The 21,900-nt window shown below is 35.4% G+C and overlaps 2 protein-coding genes and 1 non-coding gene across 10 annotated transcripts; 2 read left to right on the top strand and 1 right to left on the bottom strand.

The window, feature by feature from the left end:
* The first annotated feature begins 2,452 nt into the window (after positions 1-2,452).
* On the top strand, positions 2,453-3,617 carry LOC104120730 (protein MIZU-KUSSEI 1-like). Its single transcript, XM_009632554.3, has one exon. It carries the CDS (start codon positions 2,645-2,647, stop codon positions 3,374-3,376), a length of 732 nt encoding a protein of 243 aa, XP_009630849.1. The 5' UTR covers positions 2,453-2,644; the 3' UTR covers positions 3,377-3,617.
* Positions 3,618-8,834: 5,217 nt separating this feature from the next.
* LOC104096199 (pentatricopeptide repeat-containing protein At5g04780, mitochondrial-like) lies at positions 8,835-20,715 on the top strand. 8 transcript variants are annotated; one of them, XM_070175202.1, is made up of 10 exons: positions 8,835-12,130; positions 12,375-12,612; positions 13,489-13,552; positions 13,934-13,991; positions 17,215-17,346; positions 17,518-17,656; positions 18,363-18,446; positions 18,802-19,114; positions 20,538-20,571; positions 20,658-20,715. In XM_070175202.1, the coding sequence occupies exon 1, from the start codon at positions 9,390-9,392 to the stop codon at positions 12,039-12,041; it is 2,652 nt and encodes an 883-aa protein (XP_070031303.1). In that variant the 5' UTR covers positions 8,835-9,389; the 3' UTR covers positions 12,042-12,130; positions 12,375-12,612; positions 13,489-13,552; positions 13,934-13,991; positions 17,215-17,346; positions 17,518-17,656; positions 18,363-18,446; positions 18,802-19,114; positions 20,538-20,571; positions 20,658-20,715. The 8 variants fall into 8 exon arrangements, with proteins under 8 accessions (XP_070031303.1, XP_070031305.1, XP_009600828.1 ...); XM_070175204.1 differs by lacking the exons at positions 20,538-20,571; positions 20,658-20,715 and adding exons at positions 12,831-12,923; positions 13,718-13,857 and having other exon boundaries at positions 13,942-13,991; positions 18,802-19,554; XM_009602533.4 differs by lacking the exons at positions 20,538-20,571; positions 20,658-20,715 and adding an exon at positions 12,831-12,923 and having other exon boundaries at positions 18,802-19,554.
* TRNAD-GUC (transfer RNA aspartic acid (anticodon GUC)) lies at positions 9,205-9,276 on the bottom strand. Its single transcript has one exon. It is a non-coding gene; the product is annotated as a tRNA-Asp (tRNA).
* Positions 20,716-21,900: the final 1,185 nt, after the last annotated feature.

Raw genomic sequence — 21,900 nt, forward strand, 5'->3', positions numbered from 1 at the left:
AAAATCACCATCCGGACCTAACGGAGCCCTCAAAACTTTGTTCCGGGGTTAAATTCATAAAAATTAAAGTTGGTCAACTCTTCCAACTTAAAGCTTAAATCATGAAATTTATTCTTCCAAATCGATTTTGAATAACCTGAAAACCAAAACCGACGATTCACATAAGCCATAATACATCATACGGAGCTACTCATGCCCTAAAACTACCGAGCAAAGTGCAAATGCTCGAAACGACCGGTCGGGTCGATACAGAGTGCTATCAGCATCGGGATAATAAGAAAAAGATTGGTAATTGCTTAAATTATTACGTCTTTACTTTTCTAAGTATATCAATTCTATTTATTAACCAAATTTATTTATTTTCAGGAAAAGAAGTATGGGCGTCCAATGCACCAAGATGAGTTATTCAAGGAGACGCATATTTTAAAGAAGAAGAAAGAGGGGAATGCAGATAGGTGGGTCGAGGACTGGGCAGAAACTACATACGTAAGCTTTTAATTTTCCTTAAGTGTTATAATTTACTTTTATAAGATTTTTATATACTAATTTAATTTAAAATAACGTTGGATCGCTACCAAAGTTCTGTGGAGGACTTCATTCATAGTCAGCCAGGTGGTGAATCGGGCGAGCCAACCCAACTTTCGGACGATGATGCTGAAAGAATATGGTTGGAGGTTGTTGGCGGTCCAAAAAAGGGAAAGGTATACGGGCTTCCCGAGAAAAACTTCGATCGCCACAGGTGTGTAATGCAAGGAATAGGGACTTCCTCACAGGGCGAGACACTTAATAGGGAGAACCTCTTAACTATGCATGAGACAGTGACAAGGCTTACATCCGAGCTAGAAGAGACCAAGAAAAGAGAAAGGCTTAGAGATGCTCAATTCCTTGGTATGCAAGCTCAGATCAGAACTCTCCTTTCTACTGGAGCTTTTCCGTTGCCCCGGTCTCGTGAGTCATCGACAGAGGCTCGACCTCCACGTGATCGTTCCTCCCGTCCTCCCTGTGATCGTTCTACCTGTCCTCCACGTGATCGTTCTTCCCGTCCTCCATAAAACCATTCTTACCGTTTTGTAGATGAAAGTTTATCACATAGTGGTGATGCTGTAGAAAACACCCCTTGACCAATACTTTGAATTAGACTAATAGAACTTGTTTTGAATTAGAATGAATATTTTTGAACTTATCGTAATTACTTGGTTTTTGATTGGTTTTGAATTGTGATGTTTAATTGAACTTGTTAGTTTTAAAGTATTAATTAGATGTTTGATTGGATTTTGGTGAATTAGGGGTTGTTTGTGGTGAATTAGGGGTTATTTGATGTGAATTAGAGGTATTGGTATGCTTTTTTTATTTGGCATGTGGTGTAACTACCAAAACAGACATTTTTTGCCAAAATTATTCTCAGAAAACCGATCGACTTTTGGTCGGTAATTAAAAAAAAATTGCAAGATACTGACCAATGTTGATCGGTTAGTGCACATTGAATTCCCAGAAATTCAACATTACCAACCAACTTTGGTCGTTAAGTTGGCTGCCATGTCCAGATTACCGACCAACGTTGGTCGGTACTGTTAAATTTTAATTATTTAAAATATATATATTTTTTCTAGTATTGACCAACGTTGATCGGTAATTAAAATATTATATGATTAATTTATTTTTCTTTACCGATCAAAGTTGGTCGGTAACCAAAATTATTAAATTTGGCACACCGACCAATATTGATTGGTAAAATTAAATTATTAAAATAATATTCCGACCAATATTGGTCGATTATTCAATTAAGTTGTTAGATGGTCGTGTAGAGCAGACCGATCGAAGTTGGTCGATAATTTCCGACCGACTTTGGTCAGTATGCTCTACCGACCTTTAAATTACCGACCACACGTAAATGATCGCGTTTTGAACGATTATTGGCCATTACCGGCCAAATTTAGTCGGTTTTTTCGGACGGTTTTAAGCGAATTCTTAGTAGTGATACGAAAATCATGTAAGTTACAATTTTTCTTATGTTAATATGATAAAAGAAATATTTAAAAATATTGGTCAAAATCTATACAGTTTGACTCTTCATAAACGAAATGTATCATCAAGATTGAAATCGGAGTGTGTATAACGTGTGGCTTAATAGTTAGAAGTTCGTCTGATTTGTATAAATTCCTTCACAGGCATTTATATTTAGTTGGAAGTAAAATTAGCAATTTCAATAATTGAGCTACCAAAAGTAAATACCACATTCCACCACCCTTTTAGATGAGTGTAAATTCCAGATAATTTTTGGTTTGAACCAATTTTTGAATTTTCATCATAGCCAATATGATAACGTAAAATCTCTACATTTTTTATCCAAAGAAAAATGGGTAATCATAATTCTATCCAACTCCACAAATTCAGGTCCCGAATACAATGGATCGCGAAGGTAAACTCAAGCCAAAGAAACCAAAACTTACAAAAAAAAAAAAAATCTTTTCAAACATCAAATCCATTCAAAAACACAAATTACATCAACCTCATTTTTAATCCTCCATACAAACCTAATCCTAGCAGATTCAAACAACCCTAATAATCTTTCTGTAATGGCAATTCTTCCATTGCTGGTTCTAAATCTCCAACCTTAAATAAAAGGTGGAATAATTAACCAGCAATGGTAGAGCCACAATCAAAATTACCACCACCACCACCTACTCCACCTACAACTCCATTATCCCTAGTCAAACCTTCTTCGAAAAATAATAAAAAACGACCCGTAAAAATCTTCAGAGCCTTTCGCAATGTGTTCCGGTCCTTCCCTATAATCACACCCGTATGTAAACTCCCTTCCCTCCCCGGCGGCCGTTTACCTGAAAACAAAACCGGCATCACGGGCACGTTATTCGGATACAGAAAAGGTCGTGTTAGCCTCTCGATCCAAGAAAACCCAGGAACTCTACCTAATCTGGTCATCGACCTGGCCATGCAGACCAACGTGTTGCAAAAGGAAATGAGCCTCGGGATGGTGCGAATTGCGTTGGAATGCGAGAAAAGACCCGATAATAACAATAGTAATAATAATAATAATCATAAGGAGAAAACAAAGCTTCTTGATGAGCCATTATGGACTATGTTTGTAAATGGGAAAAAAAGTGGCTATTGTGCAAAGAGAGATGCCACGGAGGAAGATCTCCATCTCATGGAGGTTCTTAAGGCGGTGTCCATGGGCGCCGGCGTGTTGCCGCCGGCGAAATCCGACTTGGAAGGACACGTGGACGATGAGATGGCGTACATGAGAGCACATTTTGAACGAGTAGTGGGATCAAAGGATTCGGAAACCCTATACATGTTGAGCCCAGACGGAAATAGTGAACCTGAATTGAGTATTTTCTTTGTGAGGATATGAATTAAATTAATTACATGAAGATAAAGGGGTTATTTAAATTATATTATATTATTTTGTAAAAATGATTTGTTAGGGTTGTAGATATATTTGTATCTTTGTAGGTGTGGGAATTTAAGAATTTGGTGTACAGGGTTAAATCATTGAAAGGTTCTTAGGATTATCCAATTTAGATTTTTGATTTTCCTGTTTTGGTTGTTTATCACTTATTCATTCAAAATTTGATGCTTTTTTTGTTTGTTAATTAATCACCTCTTCCTTTTACTTTCATCATTTTTTTCCAGCTAATTTTAACTCTAAGGGATCATTCTCCTTATAGTTTTAGGAATTCTTTGATGATTTTCCTGAATTGAATTTTTCCTTCCTAAGGTTGTGATTAACGTACAACATATCTCATGAGAGAAGCATATAAATTGCTCAAGAAGTTCATGACAATAAATTTTTTTAAAAAGAAGAATGTTTCTTACTGAGAAAAATATAAAGAGCACAAGTCAGTAAAAAATTTCAAAAATTTTCCACTGGGAAGAGGCTTTCATTGTAACAATAAATCACATGGATCAAACTCTTTTCTGAAAGCCCTTGGATTTCAAAATCTCTCCAACTCCTTTTCATGACATCATAACACAAACAAATGAATAAAATCTCCCCCTCACAAGAGCTGCAAATTCTTTTGGAATCAAATAATATTGTGTATGCAATTTAAAATTTGAAGGAATTTGAATGATATGCTTCTCCCATTCTTCTTTTCAGAGTCTTCTCTAAAATCCACAGATCCATATTGTCTCCATATATATTTTTTGTATAGTTGCTTTCAAAATAAGAGCAAAAAAATATATTTTTTGTATATTTATACATTCTGTATATTATATACAAGAATTATATAAATTTTACGCATTTTTCGACTATCGAATATAAATAATTTCTGGCGCGAGTTAAAAGTAATTTTTAGCAATCTCTTTCAGGCGTGGAAGAGATTTTACTACCCTTGTACTAGGATTGCAAATTACAACAGGTTCCAAATCAAATGTCGTCAAGCATCAAAACAAACCATTAGCACACATTATACGCTTGTAAAAGAGATGTTGTTCAAAATTCTCAATATGAAGACGGGAGGTTTTTCCTTTTTTCTTTTGCTGTATAGACTATAGTGTATAAATGTTTATTTTGGAACACAACAACTTTGATTCCATCCGTACGAATCATAGAGCGGCATGGATGTATATCTACAAAAACTGATTCTGAGATAAAGGAATTACTAAATTTAGTAACGCACTTGAAATGCATTATTAGAGACTTGACAGGAAACCACGAGAATACTTCAAAAATTATTTCTTGGGGAATATTTGATGATTTTCTTTTGGGAGGCGTCATCTTCTTCTCCGGCTGAAAGTTGCAACTTTTCTTTTTTTTTTTTTTTTTTTTTGGGTGTAAAGGAAAATATTATTAATCTCCAACCAAACCAGAAATACATTCAAACATCTGTACAAACTAGAAGAAATCCTTCTAATCGCAAAATCTACTATCTATCCTTTCCTATCTTTTTGTTATTTATGTTCTCTATCCATTCCCTACTACTTCTCCCTTCTTTCCTAATACTATGCATGCTTAGTCTAACTCTACATTCTTGTTGAATCTGTTTGCACACCAACACTGGATTTTGTACTTTACCATTCCATATTGCATCATTTCTAGCTTGCCATATCTTGTACAGTACTAATGCTGCCAACACTGCTGTGATCAATTTTCTGCACATTTTTCCCTTGACACTTCTTGTTATCCTTTGCCATGTTCCATCAATGCCTAATACATTTGCCCTCAGTCCAAGCCACTCCTTCAGAAGTTTTAAGCATTCTTCTAAGAAATGACACTCAAAGAATAAATGTTGCAATGTTTCTGTGCCTCTCCCACATATTCCACATCTTGTTTCTGTGCACACTCCAATTTTCCCCAATCTTTCCCTTGTCAATAATCTTTTATGTATTGCCAACCGATTTATGAAACTATGCTTTGGAATATTCACTGAATTTCAAATCCATCTAGCCCAAGGCAAGTTATTCATCTCCCCTTCCCTCCATGTATATCCTTTTTGTATAGAATATCTTCCTCCCATTTGTTGCCATTCATTATATTCCCTATATATCCATCCTTAAACTTTTCTTTTACACTACGTATTCTCTTCCAATTCTTTTGGTTCTTTTGCCTTTTAACTATTACGTTCCTTGCAAAGCTCTTTTGTTTAGATTTCCTTGTGAAAGGCGGACTAGTTACTGTTAGTACGACTAAAAGTGAAAATACCAAAAAAGGAAGGAAAAAAAAAGGATAAAACCTTTCCTTACTGAACTTAATTAATTTTATTTTAGGAGCTTAATTTTCGAATCCGTTTTCTAATCAGAGATACTAAAGGACCAAACTAGCAGGAAATGAAAGCAGAAATGGATCTGTGTCACTGTCTGTATGCTTGTCTTCAAGAATCAATCAACCAAAGAAGCAATCAACAAATCAAGTTGAAAATTAGTGATGTCTTATTTTCCTATTGTAATTTAGGGACCAACAAGTGTTTGCTTTAAAAGAATCGTCATAATAAGAACTCCAAATACTATTACTAACACACTATATTTTATAATAGTCCTACAATTTCTTAACAAGTTGCGACTAAACACATTAACTTAAATTAGTTAATAATTTAAAAGTGCTATTTTGTTTCATAATAGTAATATAAAATAATTAAATAAAATTATAATGATAGTAGTAATGTTAATGAGAAGCAGTGTCTTGGTTATATGCACTATTATAATATATATATATATATATATATATATATATATATATATATATATATATATATATATATATATATATATATATATATATGCACTATTATAATTTTGAGATCGACGGGAAGTATCACAAGCAAAACAATCCGTCAATATTTCTAAGATAAATACCATGAGAAAAGCTAAAACAAACGTAAAATAAGTACATCATACCCTTTTAATTAAGACAAGAGTGATTGCTCTATTGGTAATCACCCTCCATTTCCAACCAAGATGTTATGAGTTCGAGTCACCCAAAGAGCAAGGTGGGGAGTTCTTGGAGGGAGGGAGCCGATGGTCTATCGGAAACAGCCTCTCTACTCCAGGGTAGAGGTAAGGTCTGCGTATACACTATCTATACCCTTTTAATTAACAATAGTTTTCAATTAACAATAGTGTTTATGCTTATTGTTTGGCCAAGCTTCTTTTTAGTCAAAAGTATTTTTTTTTTGACCAATTATTTTTCTTTTGGCATTTGGCCAAGCTTTTAAAGGGAAAAAAAATACTTTTGAGTAGAAGCAGAAGCTGTTCTTAAAAGGCAGAAAAATTAGTTTCTCACCAATTATTTTTTTTTTATTTAGAAAAATACACTTAGAAGCATTTTTTAAAAGTTTAGCCAAATATTAATTACCGTAGAAAAGTATTTTTTAAAGTAATTAGTCAATTACAAGCTACTTTTTATCATAAGTATTTTTTTAAAAAATGCTTTTCAAAATAAACTAATTTTATCGGCTCGGTCAAACAGGATATTAGTAAGAGTTTCCGCCATTTGAGTTTGTGCTTCACCTACAACTTAGGCATTATATTTGTATGATGGATTGCCTTTAGTCCCTCGTATTCCATGTGCTGGTAGGTGCGACTGAGTTAATGCTTCGTGTTTATTTATCAATCACCTGTCTATTACTCTCAATTTTGATTCCAAAATTGGTCTACTTTTTCCTTTTTGATAAATGTTCTCTAGTTCCCTCCATTATAAACTCCATATATAACCGAGTTACAATTCTTCTTCTTGTAGGAACCTTGAACTAATTTTCTTTGAATATTTAGAAATTGTGTACGAGATGTCGGACTAGCTTATCTTAAGATTTGTTGATATTAACTTTTCATATTTTAGAGAAAGAAAAGAAATTTCTTTGAGTTCTGGTACATTTTTTGGCTTCAGAATATCAATACCTCAACAATGCTAACTAAACGTACCGGTCTTCAAATCTCAGTTACTATAGAATGTGTGTATATGTTTCTCTGGTACAGTTCTTTATTTTCAATATATTTTATTCGGGTAATTTACACTATTAGGATTTTTCAGGACCACCGTTTAATCTTTGACCTCGTTAAAAAAAGTTGCAAAATAGATTCAGGACCAACATTAGGTAGTAAAATCATAATGAATCATCAGAATTTCAAATTAATGGGCAAAACATGGCTTGTCCGACGAAATCACAAGATGGATCGCATTGTACAAAAATCTTGTCAGATTTCAAGTTGATCGGCAAATTTGTCTTGTGACAAAGGATTAGTGGCTAAATCCGGACAGATCACCTGAATTTGGTCATAAAATCCCGACGGATCACCATAATTTACTGTGTAAAAATTTCACTAACACGTTTTGCTTCAACGTCGGTGCAAAATCAACTCCAAATGACTTTGAATTTGATATCCAATGTTTAACTATTACTCCCAATAATTTACAATTGTTAGATTCATCCAAGTCCTTCAAAAACTAACGTACCCATTTTATCTTCTTCAACAAAAAAATTACAAGCTTTAACAAAACCCAACAATTGTAGTTGGAAGATCCATGAATTGAATCATCAATTACTTCGTTCAGGAAATATATAGCCTAATACTATCACAAAAGAATATCAGAGTCTCAAGTAGATATCTAGCTAAGGGATGGAAAAGGATTCGAATATTTAATAATACAACACATTTCATGAAAGAAGAATATAAGTTACTCCAGAAGTTCATGAAATTAATGTTTCAAAATATATGGAATGTTTTCAACTGAGAAAAGTATAAACTGCAAAAATAAAAATTCCGCGCAGTTTATTCTTGGTGACAAGTACTACTGCAAATTTTTTCCACTGGGAAGAGGCTTTCATCGCAACTAATAATGCCACGGATCAAAACTATTTCTGTTAGTTTATAATAATCAACCTGTAAATGATATAAGTTATCCCACAATAATGTGATAATTCTTAAATGGCCAAATACATACGCAGCCCCTTAAAATTGTCACCATTTTTTATTTAGAGACTTAAATTGAACCTATTACCTATTGGACACTCAAACTGGCCAAAAAGAAGCTTGTCAAACATACTATAAGAATTCTAAATACTATTAACATTTATATTTTAAAATAGTCCAATAATTTATGTGTTTGTATTTGGCTCAGCATAAAATTTAAGGAAGAAAAGAATAGTTTTGAAACTTGTGGTCTAAGATAAATCATAAAAATTTGTATAGCTATAATATTTTTTTACTAAGGGTAAAATAAAATTAAAAAAAATTATCTTTAAATAAATAAGTATGATATTTTTTTTGGAAGGACTAAAAGGGAAAATACCATACTCTTTGTAACTCATACTAAAAAGGAAAGTAACGGATATAAATTGGGACAGATCAAGTACTAACTTTTTGACGACACGATTATTGATTCCTTTTGTAAATGAGAACAAATTTGAAATATTTTTTTGTTCAGAGATTGACAATATTGGGAAGAGAATTAGGGATTGAAATTGGAAAAGAAAGGGGAGAAAACACAGTTGCCTGAATAGGCGAAGCAGCTCAGAATCAGATATTGCTAGTTTGCTACTACTTCACCCCTGCCCGCGAAATCCAACTTGTAGTGCGACAACTGAACTTGACAATGGCGGACAAAGATTTACCGTTGAACAATGGCTGAGGTGGAGGAGGAAATTGAAGAACCCCAGGTAGGGAAAATATAGAACTCGGTTTCAATAATCTGAGTTCTTCCTCCTCGTTTAAGAATGAGTTTTTTTTCCGCAAAACATTATTCGCCGTTGCCGGGGATCGAACCCGGGTCACCCGCGTGACAGGCGGGAATACTCACCACTATACTACAACGACATTTGTTTGAATGCATAGGCTTTGATGCTAAACATGGTAGGACCCGATAAGTTATCCCGGATCCTCCTTTTATTACCCCTAACCCAGTTGGAAAATTGTTTTGGATTCAAAGCATGACAAACCTTTGGCGCCTTTCCTACACAAAGCTACTTTCACAGCTTTCCCAAACAAAGTCTTTGAACCCAGGTCTTCAAATCCAAGCCCATTTAACCAAAATTGGATTATTAAATGATAGCAAACATAGGAACCATTTAATCAATTTGTATTCAAAATGTGGTGCTTTTGACTATGCATGGAAACTGCTCGATGAAAGTCCTGAACCAGATTTAGTTTCTTGGTCATCTTTGATTTCTGGGTATGCTAAGAATGGTTTTGGTAAAGATGCTATCTGGGCTTTCTTCAAAATGCATTCTTTGGATCTTAAATGTAACGAGTTCACTTTTCCTAGTGTGCTTAAAGCATGTTCTATTGAGAAGGAACTTTTTTTGGGTAAGCAGATTCATGGAATTGTTGTGGTCACAGGATTCGAGTCTGATGTTTTCGTAGCGAATACTTTGGTTGTTATGTACGCAAAGTGTGGCGAGCTTCTAGATTCAAGGTTGTTGTTTGAGGAAATCCCCGAAAGAAATGTTGTTTCTTGGAATGCTTTGTTTTCTTGTTACACACAGAATGATTTTTTCAGCGAGGCGATGCGCATGTTCGGGGATATGATAGTTAGTGGAGTCAGGCCCGATGAATATAGTTTATCCAACATACTGAATGCTTGTACTGGGTTAGGAGATATTGTTCAAGGAAAGAAAATTCATGGGTGTTTGGTGAAGCTTGGCTATGATTCTGATCCTTTCTCGTCTAATGCACTCGTTGACATGTATGCTAAAGGGGGAAATCTAAAGGATGCCATTACATTTTTTGATGAAATTGTGGTACCTGACATTGTTTCGTGGAATGCTATTATTGCTGGTTGTGTTCTTCATGAATGTCACCACCAGGCTATAGATATGTTGAATCAGATGAGAAGTTCAGGAATTTGGCCAAATATGTTCACATTGTCGAGTGCTCTCAAGGCTTGTGCTGCACTGGAGCTCCCTGGGTTGGGTCAAGGGTTACACTCTCTTTTGATAAAGAAAGATATCATACTGGATCCTTTTGTGAGTGTTGGCCTTATCGATATGTATTGCAAGTGTGATTTAACCAAGGACGCGAGGTTGATCTATGATCTGATGCCCGGGAAGGACTTAATCGCGTTGAATGCTATGATCTCTGGTTACTCACAGAATGAGGCAGACAATGCATGTCTAGACCTTTTTGTTCAGACATTCACCCAAGGAATTGGATTTGACCAGACAACTTTACTTGCCGTCCTAAACTCTGCTGCTGGCTTGCAGGCTTCTAATGTCTGCAAACAAGTTCATGCACTTTCTGTGAAGTCGGGATTTCAGTGTGACACCTTTGTCATAAACAGTCTTGTTGATTCTTATGGAAAATGTAGCCAGCTGGATGATGCAGCTACAATTTTTGACGAGTGCCCTACTCCGGATTTGCCATCTTTTACCTCTCTCATAACAGCCTATGCTCTACTTGGTCGAGGTGAAGAAGCCATGAAACTATATTTGAAGCTACAGGGCATGGGTCTCAAACCAGACTCATTTGTTTGCAGTTCTCTCCTAAATGCATGTGCAAATCTATCAGCATATGAACAGGGGAAACAAATACATGCTCATGTGTTGAAGTTTGGGTTCATGTCAGATGTGTTTGCTGGTAACTCTCTAGTTAACATGTATGCTAAGTCTGGAAGTATAGAGGATGCTAACTGTGCTTTCAGTGAGGTTCCTAGAAAAGGTATTGTTTCATGGTCTGCAATGATTGGAGGACTTGCCCAACATGGATATGCAAAAAAGGCACTTCATTTATTTGGTGAGATGCTGAAAGATGGTGTATCTCCCAATCACATAACATTAGTTAGTGTCCTTTATGCATGTAACCATGCTGGGTTAGTTGAAGAAGCCAATAAGTATTTTGAAACAATGAAAGACTCGTTTGGGATTGAACCAACTCAAGAGCATTATGCATGCATGATTGATGTCCTGGGCCGAGCTGGAAAATTAGATGACGCTATTGATCTCGTAAATAAGATGCCTTTTGAAGCTAATGCATCTGTCTGGGGTGCACTTCTGGGTGCTGCAAGAATTCATAAGAATGTAGAGGTAGGGCAACGTGCTGCTGAGATGCTTTTTAATCTTCAACCAGAGAAATCTGGCACTCATGTTCTTCTTGCAAATATTTATGCATCAGTTGGGTTGTGGGGAGATGTCGCAAAAGTAAGAAGACTGATGAAGGACAGTAGAGTAAAAAAGGAACCTGGTATGAGTTGGATTGAAATTAAAGATAGTATTTACACATTTATAGTGGGAGACAGAAGCCATTCGCGAAGTGATGAAATATATGCCAAACTGGAGGAGTTGGGACAGCTAATGGCTAAAGCTGGTTATGTTCCTATGGTAGATACTGATCTCCATGATGTAGAGAGGATACAAAAGGAGATTCTTCTCTCCTATCACAGCGAGAAACTAGCTGTTGCATTTGGGCTGATTGCTACACCTCCTGGTGCTCCTATTAGAGTGAAGAAGAACCTTCGGATTTGTTTGGACTGCCATACAGCATTCAAGTTCATTTGTAAAATCGTCTCTAGGGAGATCATTATTAGAGATATTAACCGCTTTCACCATTTCAAAGATGGCTCTTGTTCATGTGGGGATTACTGGTGATACTTGAAGGTGGACCACTGTCTATTTGTTGCAAGATCTTGCCAATGAGCAAGTCTGCAGTTATTAATTCCTATCAAAGCTGATGATAGGTTAGTTGAATGATTTCAACCAAAAATAAATTGTTTCTTGCTTCATGTTCCTTCGTATCATCCCTTTAACTGCTCTTTGGCTAATAGTAGATGTGCTATAGTCTATGCTACTTACTTTTGTCGAACTATTATGCTCCTAAAACTCGAACTGGCAGTAGACTCTTTTGTTAGTGGAATTTCAAGATAAATCAGCAGATTACTAGCCATTGTGAATGATAAACTAATCTTCTATACCCATTTTCAGTTTTGATGGGATAGATCATTTCTTGGGTTACGATTTGAGGATGGCTCCGTTCCTTGTGTGGGTGAGGACTTGTTGTGTGACAGTGCTGGCCGGTTGCCTGGGAGGGACCGAAGTGATCGTAGAAGTGCTGGAGTGTTGTTACCGACTTCGTTTCCTGGACTTAATGGTATCAGTGACCTTGGCTTCAGGCTTTTCAGTTCCTTGATTGGCTTCATCTTGCTGGTTGCTCCATTGACAGGTTCAATTGCTCCTTTTTTTTTTCTTGAAAAGATTAAATTTAGTGGAATTGAGAAATTTGCTGTATTAATATTGTCTATAAGTAATTAAATGAAGAGCGGAAAAACACTTACCATTTGGTTGTAACATTGTGGTTGCAAGATTGTAACTCAATATTGTTATTATGTCAGCAAAAACTTTTCATGTCAATAATTTTTTGCCTCTTTTTTATGGTAGCAGGGAACATACGGGTTATGTATTAGTGGAAAGATTACAGATATGGTGAAACAATACTGAAGCTAACAGAATTAAAAGCTAACCCACGTAGGAGTTGTAAGTACATTTTTTTTTATTACTTGTCAGAAGAAAAATAAAAATAAAAAAGCTTACAAGTTTAGTTACTTGCTTTCAAGAAATTAGCATCTAGATCACAGGGATCTTGGCATCTCAGTTTTGCACTTCATCAGCTCATGTATGTAGGTGTTGGGACCTTTAAAAGTTGATGCCTGGATTGTAATTTATTGGTGATTCGGCAAGGTGAATAGCAGCTCACTTACTAATTAAGGGGCGAGAAGTACCTTTTTTGGTTATTTAGCTTTTTCTCTTGGCCTGGAGTTTGTACTCTCTTGTTTGCTCCTTGTCCTTGTAATGAATGTTTGGGAGAAACTTGTTGTCTTAAGTTATATGGTCTGGAACTTCCATGATGGCATTGGTTGTTGTATATTTATATCTTGCATGATGTAGTTGGTATACTTTTGAATGTTTACTTAAGAATATAATAGTCTAATCTTAAAATAGGAGGTCACCAAACAATGGAGCCAAGCTGATTCTAACTTTCTCATAAATAACTGGAAAGTGAAAGGTGACAAGACATTCATGTTTCTGTGCTTGTTTGCAGGTTCTTCCACTTGTACCACCTGGGAAGTAGAGCCAATGAAGAAGGATCACCCTACTCAGGACAGGTGTCATGAATTTTCCTATTTTACATTTTAAGCGAGATAAGCATCCCTTTTGTGCAGCATAAAAATTCAATAGAAAGTAGGAGAAGCATCATGTTTCTTTAAAATAAAATTTTACCTAGTATTTACGATAAAATGCTGCAATATGAGTTGATTTTATGATTTCAGAGTCCCTAGTATTCCAAGCTTTAGCTAATGATGACGGAGACACTTTCTTGAGCTCTCTCACACAAGCATATGTACATGCTCTACTTCTAAAATTTTAAAACTAGCCAGAATCTGCTGCTACCAAAATCTTCAAATTGCAGGTCTCTTCCATTATATCTACTCATATCTTGTCCTGTACAAGTCATTAATATTTCAAAGTTACAAATTCTTTTCCAGAATCTCAGGTAGTTAGAACATCAGCTTTACAGTGTGGGATGTTGGTGGTCAAGACAAGGTACGAGAAGTTCTTATGCCTCGACTCTGAGTTACTGTTTGTCTTTTTTTACCTGGGATCTCTTGCAGTTCTCTAGTTCTCCATGATTCAGTTTCTGGTAATGAGGGTATTCTACTGCCCTGGTATCTGATAGTCGTATTATTTGTGAAGAATTTCTGCAATCAGAGTAAAACCTGTATGTGCTTTTTCCTCATTTATGAGAGGCTAAGCAAATTTATTATGCTGGTGGAAGTTGTAGTGGATCATACTAACCCATTTGTCCTCGTCTCCCCCTGCGTCACTAATGACTGAATTGTTTCCTTAGTCCAAAATTTGTGTTTTAGTTCACCGAGCGCGTCAAAAATCATTTTATGTTAATTAAAGCATGAACTTGCAAGGAAATGAATGCCCTTAGCCCTAAGGTGCAAGGATCAACATGAAATTTAAGTTTTGTCTCGATTTACACGATTTATAATGTCTGGAACCTGGCGTTATATTAAAGAATTGGAGGAAAAGGAAGAGATCCATCTGTTTGCAGCTATGTGCTAAAAAATGATATTCCAGCTCTTCTCCTTCTTTCTAACAGCACTTTGCTCCCAGGCCACCTTCAGATGCTCATAGCTCAATCGTCCCTATTATTGCTAGTACCTCCTCCTCGTGACTACTGGAATTTAGAGGAAAGACCTTTTTCCCCTTCTGTTCTTGCTTTTCTCCAATTTTGCAGCCAAGCATCTTGGCTGAAAATTGTTTCACTATTCTGTAGAAGAGCACACACGCCTATCAGCCTTCACAATTTCATAAGGATGTCAATTGCATCTCAGCTTTTTGTGAGCACTCTATTTAGCAGAGCAAGTTAATCAATTTTAGGGCAGAGGGTCTCGTGGGTATTTGTGTAGTCTGGCTTCTTTGTTCATTTGATACGTGCTGTCTCTCTTCATGAGAATGTATTTCATGATTTATAGCCTGTTTGGCCAAGCTGGCTTATTTTGAGAAGTGCTTTTGAAAAAAGTACTTTTGGAGAGAAACAGTTTGTGTTTGGCTAATCACTCTAAAAAATACTTTTGAGCAATAATTTGTGTTTGGCCAAGCTTTTCAGAAAGTGCTTTTAAGTATCAAATTACGAATAAGGACATGAATAGATTTACTTAATAGTTAATATGGAAAAGGACCAAAACTGCCCCTGAAGTATCAAAATTGGTACAAAAATGCCCTCCGTCTATCTATTTGAATAAAAATGCCCCTACTGTTATTTTTTTGGCTCAACATTACCCTTATTACTAACAGAAATTTATGGGAAAAATATATATTTAATTAATATCCACGTGTCACCGTTCCATTGGCCTAACTAAACTTCAACTAAAATATAACTAAACTCACCCTTAACCCGTCAGAATATTGACCAGGTCCGATTTTAAAATACAACTCTCTCTCTCTCTCTCTCTCTCTCTCTCTATCCGCCTTGTTGCTACTTGGGCGGAATTCACCGGCGGATCCGCCGGAAATAGCAACGTACACAGTAGCCTATCTCATTTGCAAATTATGAGTAGAAAATCCTCTTTTTTTTACTAGACTTAATACAATAATCTAATCGAGAAAATTGAATCCATGATAATAATCAAAGTAAGAAAATAAATACTGAAGAAATTATCTAAAAAAATTGTTAACTATTATTAATACATCATATGAACCCAATGTGTATGAAATGTGACAATTGCACAATACCCGTTACACGGAGTAGAAAAACTTACATATTGATTGAATAAATAGTGAAATAAATAAAAAATGGAAATACACATCACATAAATAGTTTAAAAAAAAATTGAAAAACTAATCCTCAAATTTTCACGGAGGAATGACAAAAAGTAGTGAAGAAATCCCCCCACAAATTTCAAATAAAGAAAATTATATAATAAAGAATGCCCATTGCATAAACAAAAAGAATCTAAACTTTTTGCATTAAGAAGAATATGACAATTCCTTCCATCTTCCATAAAATTAATTCTAATAGAGAACTCAATTTTGAGTTTGCCTCATGAATAATAGTAGACATACACTCGTAAGTAAATGCTCACTAAAATGAAATAGCGAAGAGAGAGAGAGAGAGAGAGAGAGAGAGAGAGAGAGAGTTATGTTTTAAAATTAGGGCGGGTCAATATCTGGGCGTGTTACGGTTTGGGGTTTATGTTAGACCAATGGGACAGTGACATGTGGATATTATTTAATTTTTCTTTTTTTATGAATTTTCTGTTAGTAATAAGGGTAATGTTGAGCCAAAAAAATAACGGTAGGGGCATGTTTATTCAAATAGGTGGATGAAGGACAATTTTGTACCAATTCCAATACTTCAGGGGCAGTTCTGACCCTTTTCCGTAGTTAATATTATAAGTAAATACATAATCTCAAAAATTTATTATTACAGACAATAATTAAATCTTTTCATTTTATTTAAGTGAAATATGAAAATAAAATTTAAAAGTACTTAATTCTTTTAATATAAGTTAAATATATTAATAATCATTCAACATATATAAAAACATTCGTCCCTAAAGTCACTATATATTAGAAAGCTATCCTAAAAATAATAAGAATATTTATACATTAATATCCTAAGTATTAGGTTTAATGGTTATTTTGGTATATACTATATTTTGTTAAGGGTATTCTTGGTAAGAAGAAAAGTCAAAACTGCTTCTGCTTCTGCTTTTGGGAAGAAGCTACTTTTTTCTGCTTCTTAGAAACTACTTCTGCTTCTTCCCAAAAGCACTTCCCCCCCTCCTCCCCCCCCCCCCCCCCACAAAAAAGCTTGGCCAAACAGGCTATTAATAGGTTTCAAAATAGTGGCGAGGTTGATGGCCCTAGCAAATAGTGGGGGCAGGATTGGGGTAGGTTGACGGCCAGTGTAAAATTAGTCTAACTATGATGAATTCTCTGATACCGAATAGAATGGACATAAATTGAATGGAGTGGACATTGAGGATTCATTTGATGGGTTCATGCAAATATGGGATTTAGGCATACTTGATTGATATAGAAGGTGCGGAACTAGTTCTATCTGCTTCTCTCTTGTGTGAGGACATGGTCCTGATATTTTACCTCATTTTTGGTTAACATGTTTTTGTCCTGCCAGTTCAATCGTACTTTCTTTTCTTATTCCATTCTTACGGCACTTGAATTCATTGCTTTCTTCCTTTCATGTTTCATGGATTCACATCATATTTGAATGATTCTCTTATTTCAATTGTAGGCTTCATCGTATATGTCTCGGCAATCACAGTCAATCTCTCTTCTAGAAGCAACTGATAAGCAGATCAGTGAAAAAGTTTGTGGGGAACATGTAAAACGCCTGAAGGAGGCTCGTAGCATATACTGAGAAGAAGTAATGGATCGTGTCAAACATTGTGCTTGATAATATGATCATCGCATGTTTTGTTGTATTTCCAAATAATGTTTTGGCTATTATGGATCAGTATATTTTCCATATTAATGAGTAGTTACTGTCTGCTTTCAAGGAGGTATAGCTTAGTTTTTGCTGTCTATCATCTAACAGGTATCGTGTTTCTCTATTTTCTTGGTGGAAGCAGAGAGGGATGTATGCAGTATGCATGTGGATTGTTCAGTTACTTTTAACTCTTAGCAAAGAGGACTCAGTCTTCATCTATACTCCTGAGTACTATTTGGAAACCTTGGTAATAAAATTTCCTACTCTGCATACTATTTTGGAACTCCACCATAATTGGCCATTTTCTTGTATCAAAGAGTGACTCATCGTTTGTATATATGCTTTACTGCACTTCTCATTTTGAGCATGAATTTTTCTCTACCTCTTTGCTAGTGCCATTTGACTTTCTTCCGGCGTGGATAGCGAAGCCGAGAAGGACCTACAACTTTTAGTGAAAGACAGTGCCATATCCTCTGCGGAATTTGGGTATCTGCAGTTATTAATAGCCAAGTGAACCAAAAACTTTTTCTTGCCTACCGTTTTGCTTCCATCCTTGCTTCCATCTGCTTTTCTGTCTCTGCACCTTTCATTACTAGGCCGCTGTGTTTGTATAGTTTTAGGGGAATGGGTTTGAATGGATCGAACCAACCTGACTTATCTTACATAATGTACATTGTGGTATTTGCACATTCTGTTTTTTCCGTTCCTTTCTATTTCATGTCCATTTGTGTACCGACCTGCAAAGAGAAAGGAAGGGCTTGGAAAAAAAAGGTTTACACTGTTGTCTATATGTAGCTGTATTATGGGCATAGAAATATTGAAAATGCTTTATGCTTTCAAGTGCTCATCATTAGCAAATTTTTTGCCAGCTATTTTCATGTCATTTATTTAGTCGGTTTGTTAGTTGCCACAACTTTTGAAAGTGATCTTCCTTTCTTTTGTCTCAATGACAGGTGGACTGCTTCCATGTACTTCGTAAAAGTGACCCTCCTTTCGTCCCTGCTACAATTTTTCTCAAGCAAGGACTTACATCGTTTGTATGTCTCAATTCTCCGTCTCTAGTTCGTCTCTGTCTCACTCTAGTCACATGCTTTTTTTTTTCTATGGTACTTTTAGGACTAAGTGTATAATGGCAGTGGTATTTGCATAGTTGCTTATTTTAATATGCTGAAATAGAACACATCAACACCCTCTAAAGCTAACTTAACAAAAGAGAAGTATTTATAAGAAAAAATATTAGCACAAAAAGATTTTCTTACTATAGCTTGGTTGGTTCCGGAATGATCCACATGATTAATGCTAGATTCCTTTGGTACTTGTTTCCTGTTATGTGCGAGATTATTTAGCTTCGTTTCTTTTACGTGTATTTGCTATTAATTCTTCTTTCTTCAGGTTACTTTCGCTGTCACCCACTTCAATGATCCAAGGATATCCAGTGCGGAGATGCGAGATCTTCTTCTGCAGTCTATTTCTGTCTTAGTGCAGTACAAGGAGTTCTTGGCTACTTTTGAATGCAATGAAGCCGCAATGCAGAGAATGCCTAAAGAGCTACTGTCTGCTTTTGACAATAGATCTTGGATTCCTGTAACAAATATACTTCTCCGGTTGTGCAAGGGTTCAGGTTTTGGTTCATCAAAACGTGGCGAATCTTCTTGAATCCAAAGCCGGTGCAAACGATCTTGGAACAAAACTCGGTGGAGTATGGGTCCGTCCCTCGACCTTTCTCCCATTTATATACTAGGCATTAATCAGCGACATGGTTCGAATTGATGTTGTGCTTTTATCGCACATCTATCGCACATCGAATTGATGTTGTGCTTTACTTGCTTTACCTTTGAAACAAAGCCCCGTGGGCCGAGCAATGAGATTGATATTAGGAGAGAGAAGACTGAAACCTGATACTTCTGACAAGAAAAAAAAGAATTTTCAATTTGCAGACTTGCATTGACCTACTGATTAAGGATTATTATTTCCTGTATTTAGTAGGCGAATACTAGATTAGTCTCACCAGTTATTAATGGTTCCAGGGAGATCATCTTAGCTTTCCGTAGATGTGTCTAACCAAAAAATGATGTTCCTTTAGCTTTTGGTCCTTAACCATCCAAAGTTGTTAAGGTATTTTCAATTGAAACTTTCATTTTTGTATTTCTTCTTTCAAGATACTAACGACTTCCCTTTTTTAAGTTTCTTTTTAAAAATATTGCGTTAAGTGTCGTGGGAGCCAGAAGGAAACACAAAGGGTAAAACTTCATGTTAAAAGCAAGATTCGCCAAAAATACTAGATCCAAAGAGATGTCTAATTTTACTAATTGAGGAAATTTATCTGTTTATCTTCTCCGTACTTATAAAATGTTATGTGATTTTAATTTATCTTTTTTGTTTATTATGTGTATATGTTTTCTCTACTGGAAGATCTGGAAAATATTACGACTTAATTTTTTCTTTGTCGAGTTTTCCTAATATTATCATTTGAGAGCGACTTTTTCTACATGATTGCATTTACTTGCATTTTGATCTTCACATTCAACATGTTTGAGAATTTGAGATTTGTGGAGATAGAGATGCTTCCTAAATGGTTCAAACAAGTCCCACCTTGAGAGACACTCTTGAAACAGTCATAGACGAAACACTAATTGCAAGAAATGATAAACATGGACATGAAAATGCAATTTTTGCTCTATGATGCTGACCTAAAGTATAGTTATATCTTATTCATGAGTACTTTCACAATGAAAAGGTTACATTACTTGATATGTGTTAAATACTGAATAAGTGATCCTTGCAGCCAATAAAGTATAACTTTTCTTGGTTGTATGTCGTCAAAATAGGATTCTAGCAGTCATGAGTCTCTTTGATTATGTTATTGGCTAATGTAGTATCTGGATATATGTACATGGAGACTGGACATATTGATTCTTTTGATAAATTGTTGACTTAATGATTAGATTCTTGAAGCTCAAATAAGAATTCACCACTTTATTGACTTACCAATTAGAATGTCTTAGATCCGATGGACTTGGAAACTTTGCTCTATGTTGCAAGATCTGTCATAAAAACTTGAAGACGTGCCTTCCACTTATGTAATTTTGTATCTTCTGTTTATTTATTTGGTTATTAACCTTTTTCAGGGGAATCCAATTTATTTGATATATTTTGGAACAGGTCAGTAGCACAAATGTGCCTCTAATTTGCATTTACACATTCTCAGAAGGAATTTCTTTCAATACGTGCACCTAATCTTTTTGCAGGAATTGTAAGCTACTTTCTGATGAAGGCTTAAAGGATTTTGCTTCTTTGTGTTGAAAATTTTCAAGATTTTTATGTTAATGCGTTGTTGATATGCAAGACTTTGTATGAATATACTGTGATCGGTACAACATACTAAAGGAGATTGGCTTTTAAGGAAAGTATTTTGACTTGAACGATAACCGTTTCGAAGGACGAATTCCTCCCACACTTGGCAATTTTTCAAACATTGTGAAAATGTTAAGTGCACTTTGAGTTGTCATTGTCAGTATGTGGGTTCCTTTTTTTTTTAATCCAGAACTAAATATGATTTGTCATCGTTCACTTTAATTCAGATTGATTTCCTAAGTTCAAGTATATGTGATGTAGCTTGAATGGTTGTTTCTATGATTGATAAATAATTTGCTTCGTTCTGCGTCTTCCCTAAACATCAGACTTCTTCGGTTTTTGCATATCAATGTTTGAGACGTTTGATTTACATGGCATGTATTGGACTTTTTAAGTTTTTGTGTCTTCACGTTTGAGAGTTTGAGTTTACATCACCTTGTAAACAAAGAATATTTGCAACATTTGAAGTCATTGTACAGTCCAAGTTTTAAGGATCATGCTTAGTTGTTATCTCTTGGTTACGGTTTTATGTTGCTTGAAATTAAGCAATGACCAATCATATTAGAATATGCATATGCAAAATCATCAATATTCTGAATGATATGTATTGGTCCAGACTGAAACCAATTCAAGGATTGAAAAGAAAAAAAGAAATCGTCAGATGCCCGAAAATGTGAAATGTCGGGCCCATGCTTTGCACGGGCTAAATCTATCTAGTTTATATACACATGTTAAAGTCGGAAAAGCCCTCCGGATGAATGAAATATAGACAGTCTGTGCATTATTAAGACATTGTGATACTCCTTTAGCCTTATAGATTTTATTAAAAAATGAAGTATAACAACAACAATCCAGTAAAATCTCACCAGTGAGGTCTAGGGTGGGTAGAGTGTATGCAGACCTTACCCCTACCTCAGAGGGGGTAGAGAAGTTATTTCCGGGAGGCTCAGAGACAATAGATCTGTGACAACAAAACCTAAAAAATAATCAACAACGTGAGAGACAACAAAAATGGAAAAACAGTAACACAAATATTATGCAAAAGTGTGAAACATAACATAAATCGCTTGCAGTGCTAGACAAAACACTATCATACTCGTCGGTATAAAGAGGGAAACCGGGACAAAGAGAAAAGTC

The sequence above is a fragment of the Nicotiana tomentosiformis genome, chromosome 5 (assembly GCF_000390325.3).
Source record: "Nicotiana tomentosiformis chromosome 5, ASM39032v3, whole genome shotgun sequence".
Taxonomy (NCBI): domain Eukaryota; kingdom Viridiplantae; phylum Streptophyta; class Magnoliopsida; order Solanales; family Solanaceae; genus Nicotiana; species Nicotiana tomentosiformis.

Excerpts from the sequence above, each read along its gene's own strand:
- LOC104120730 (XM_009632554.3), top strand. The coding sequence starts at position 2,645 with ATGGTAGAGCCACAATCAAAATTACCACCACCACCACCTACTCCACCT.
- LOC104096199 (XM_070175202.1), top strand. The coding sequence starts at position 9,390 with ATGACAAACCTTTGGCGCCTTTCCTACACAAAGCTACTTTCACAGCTT.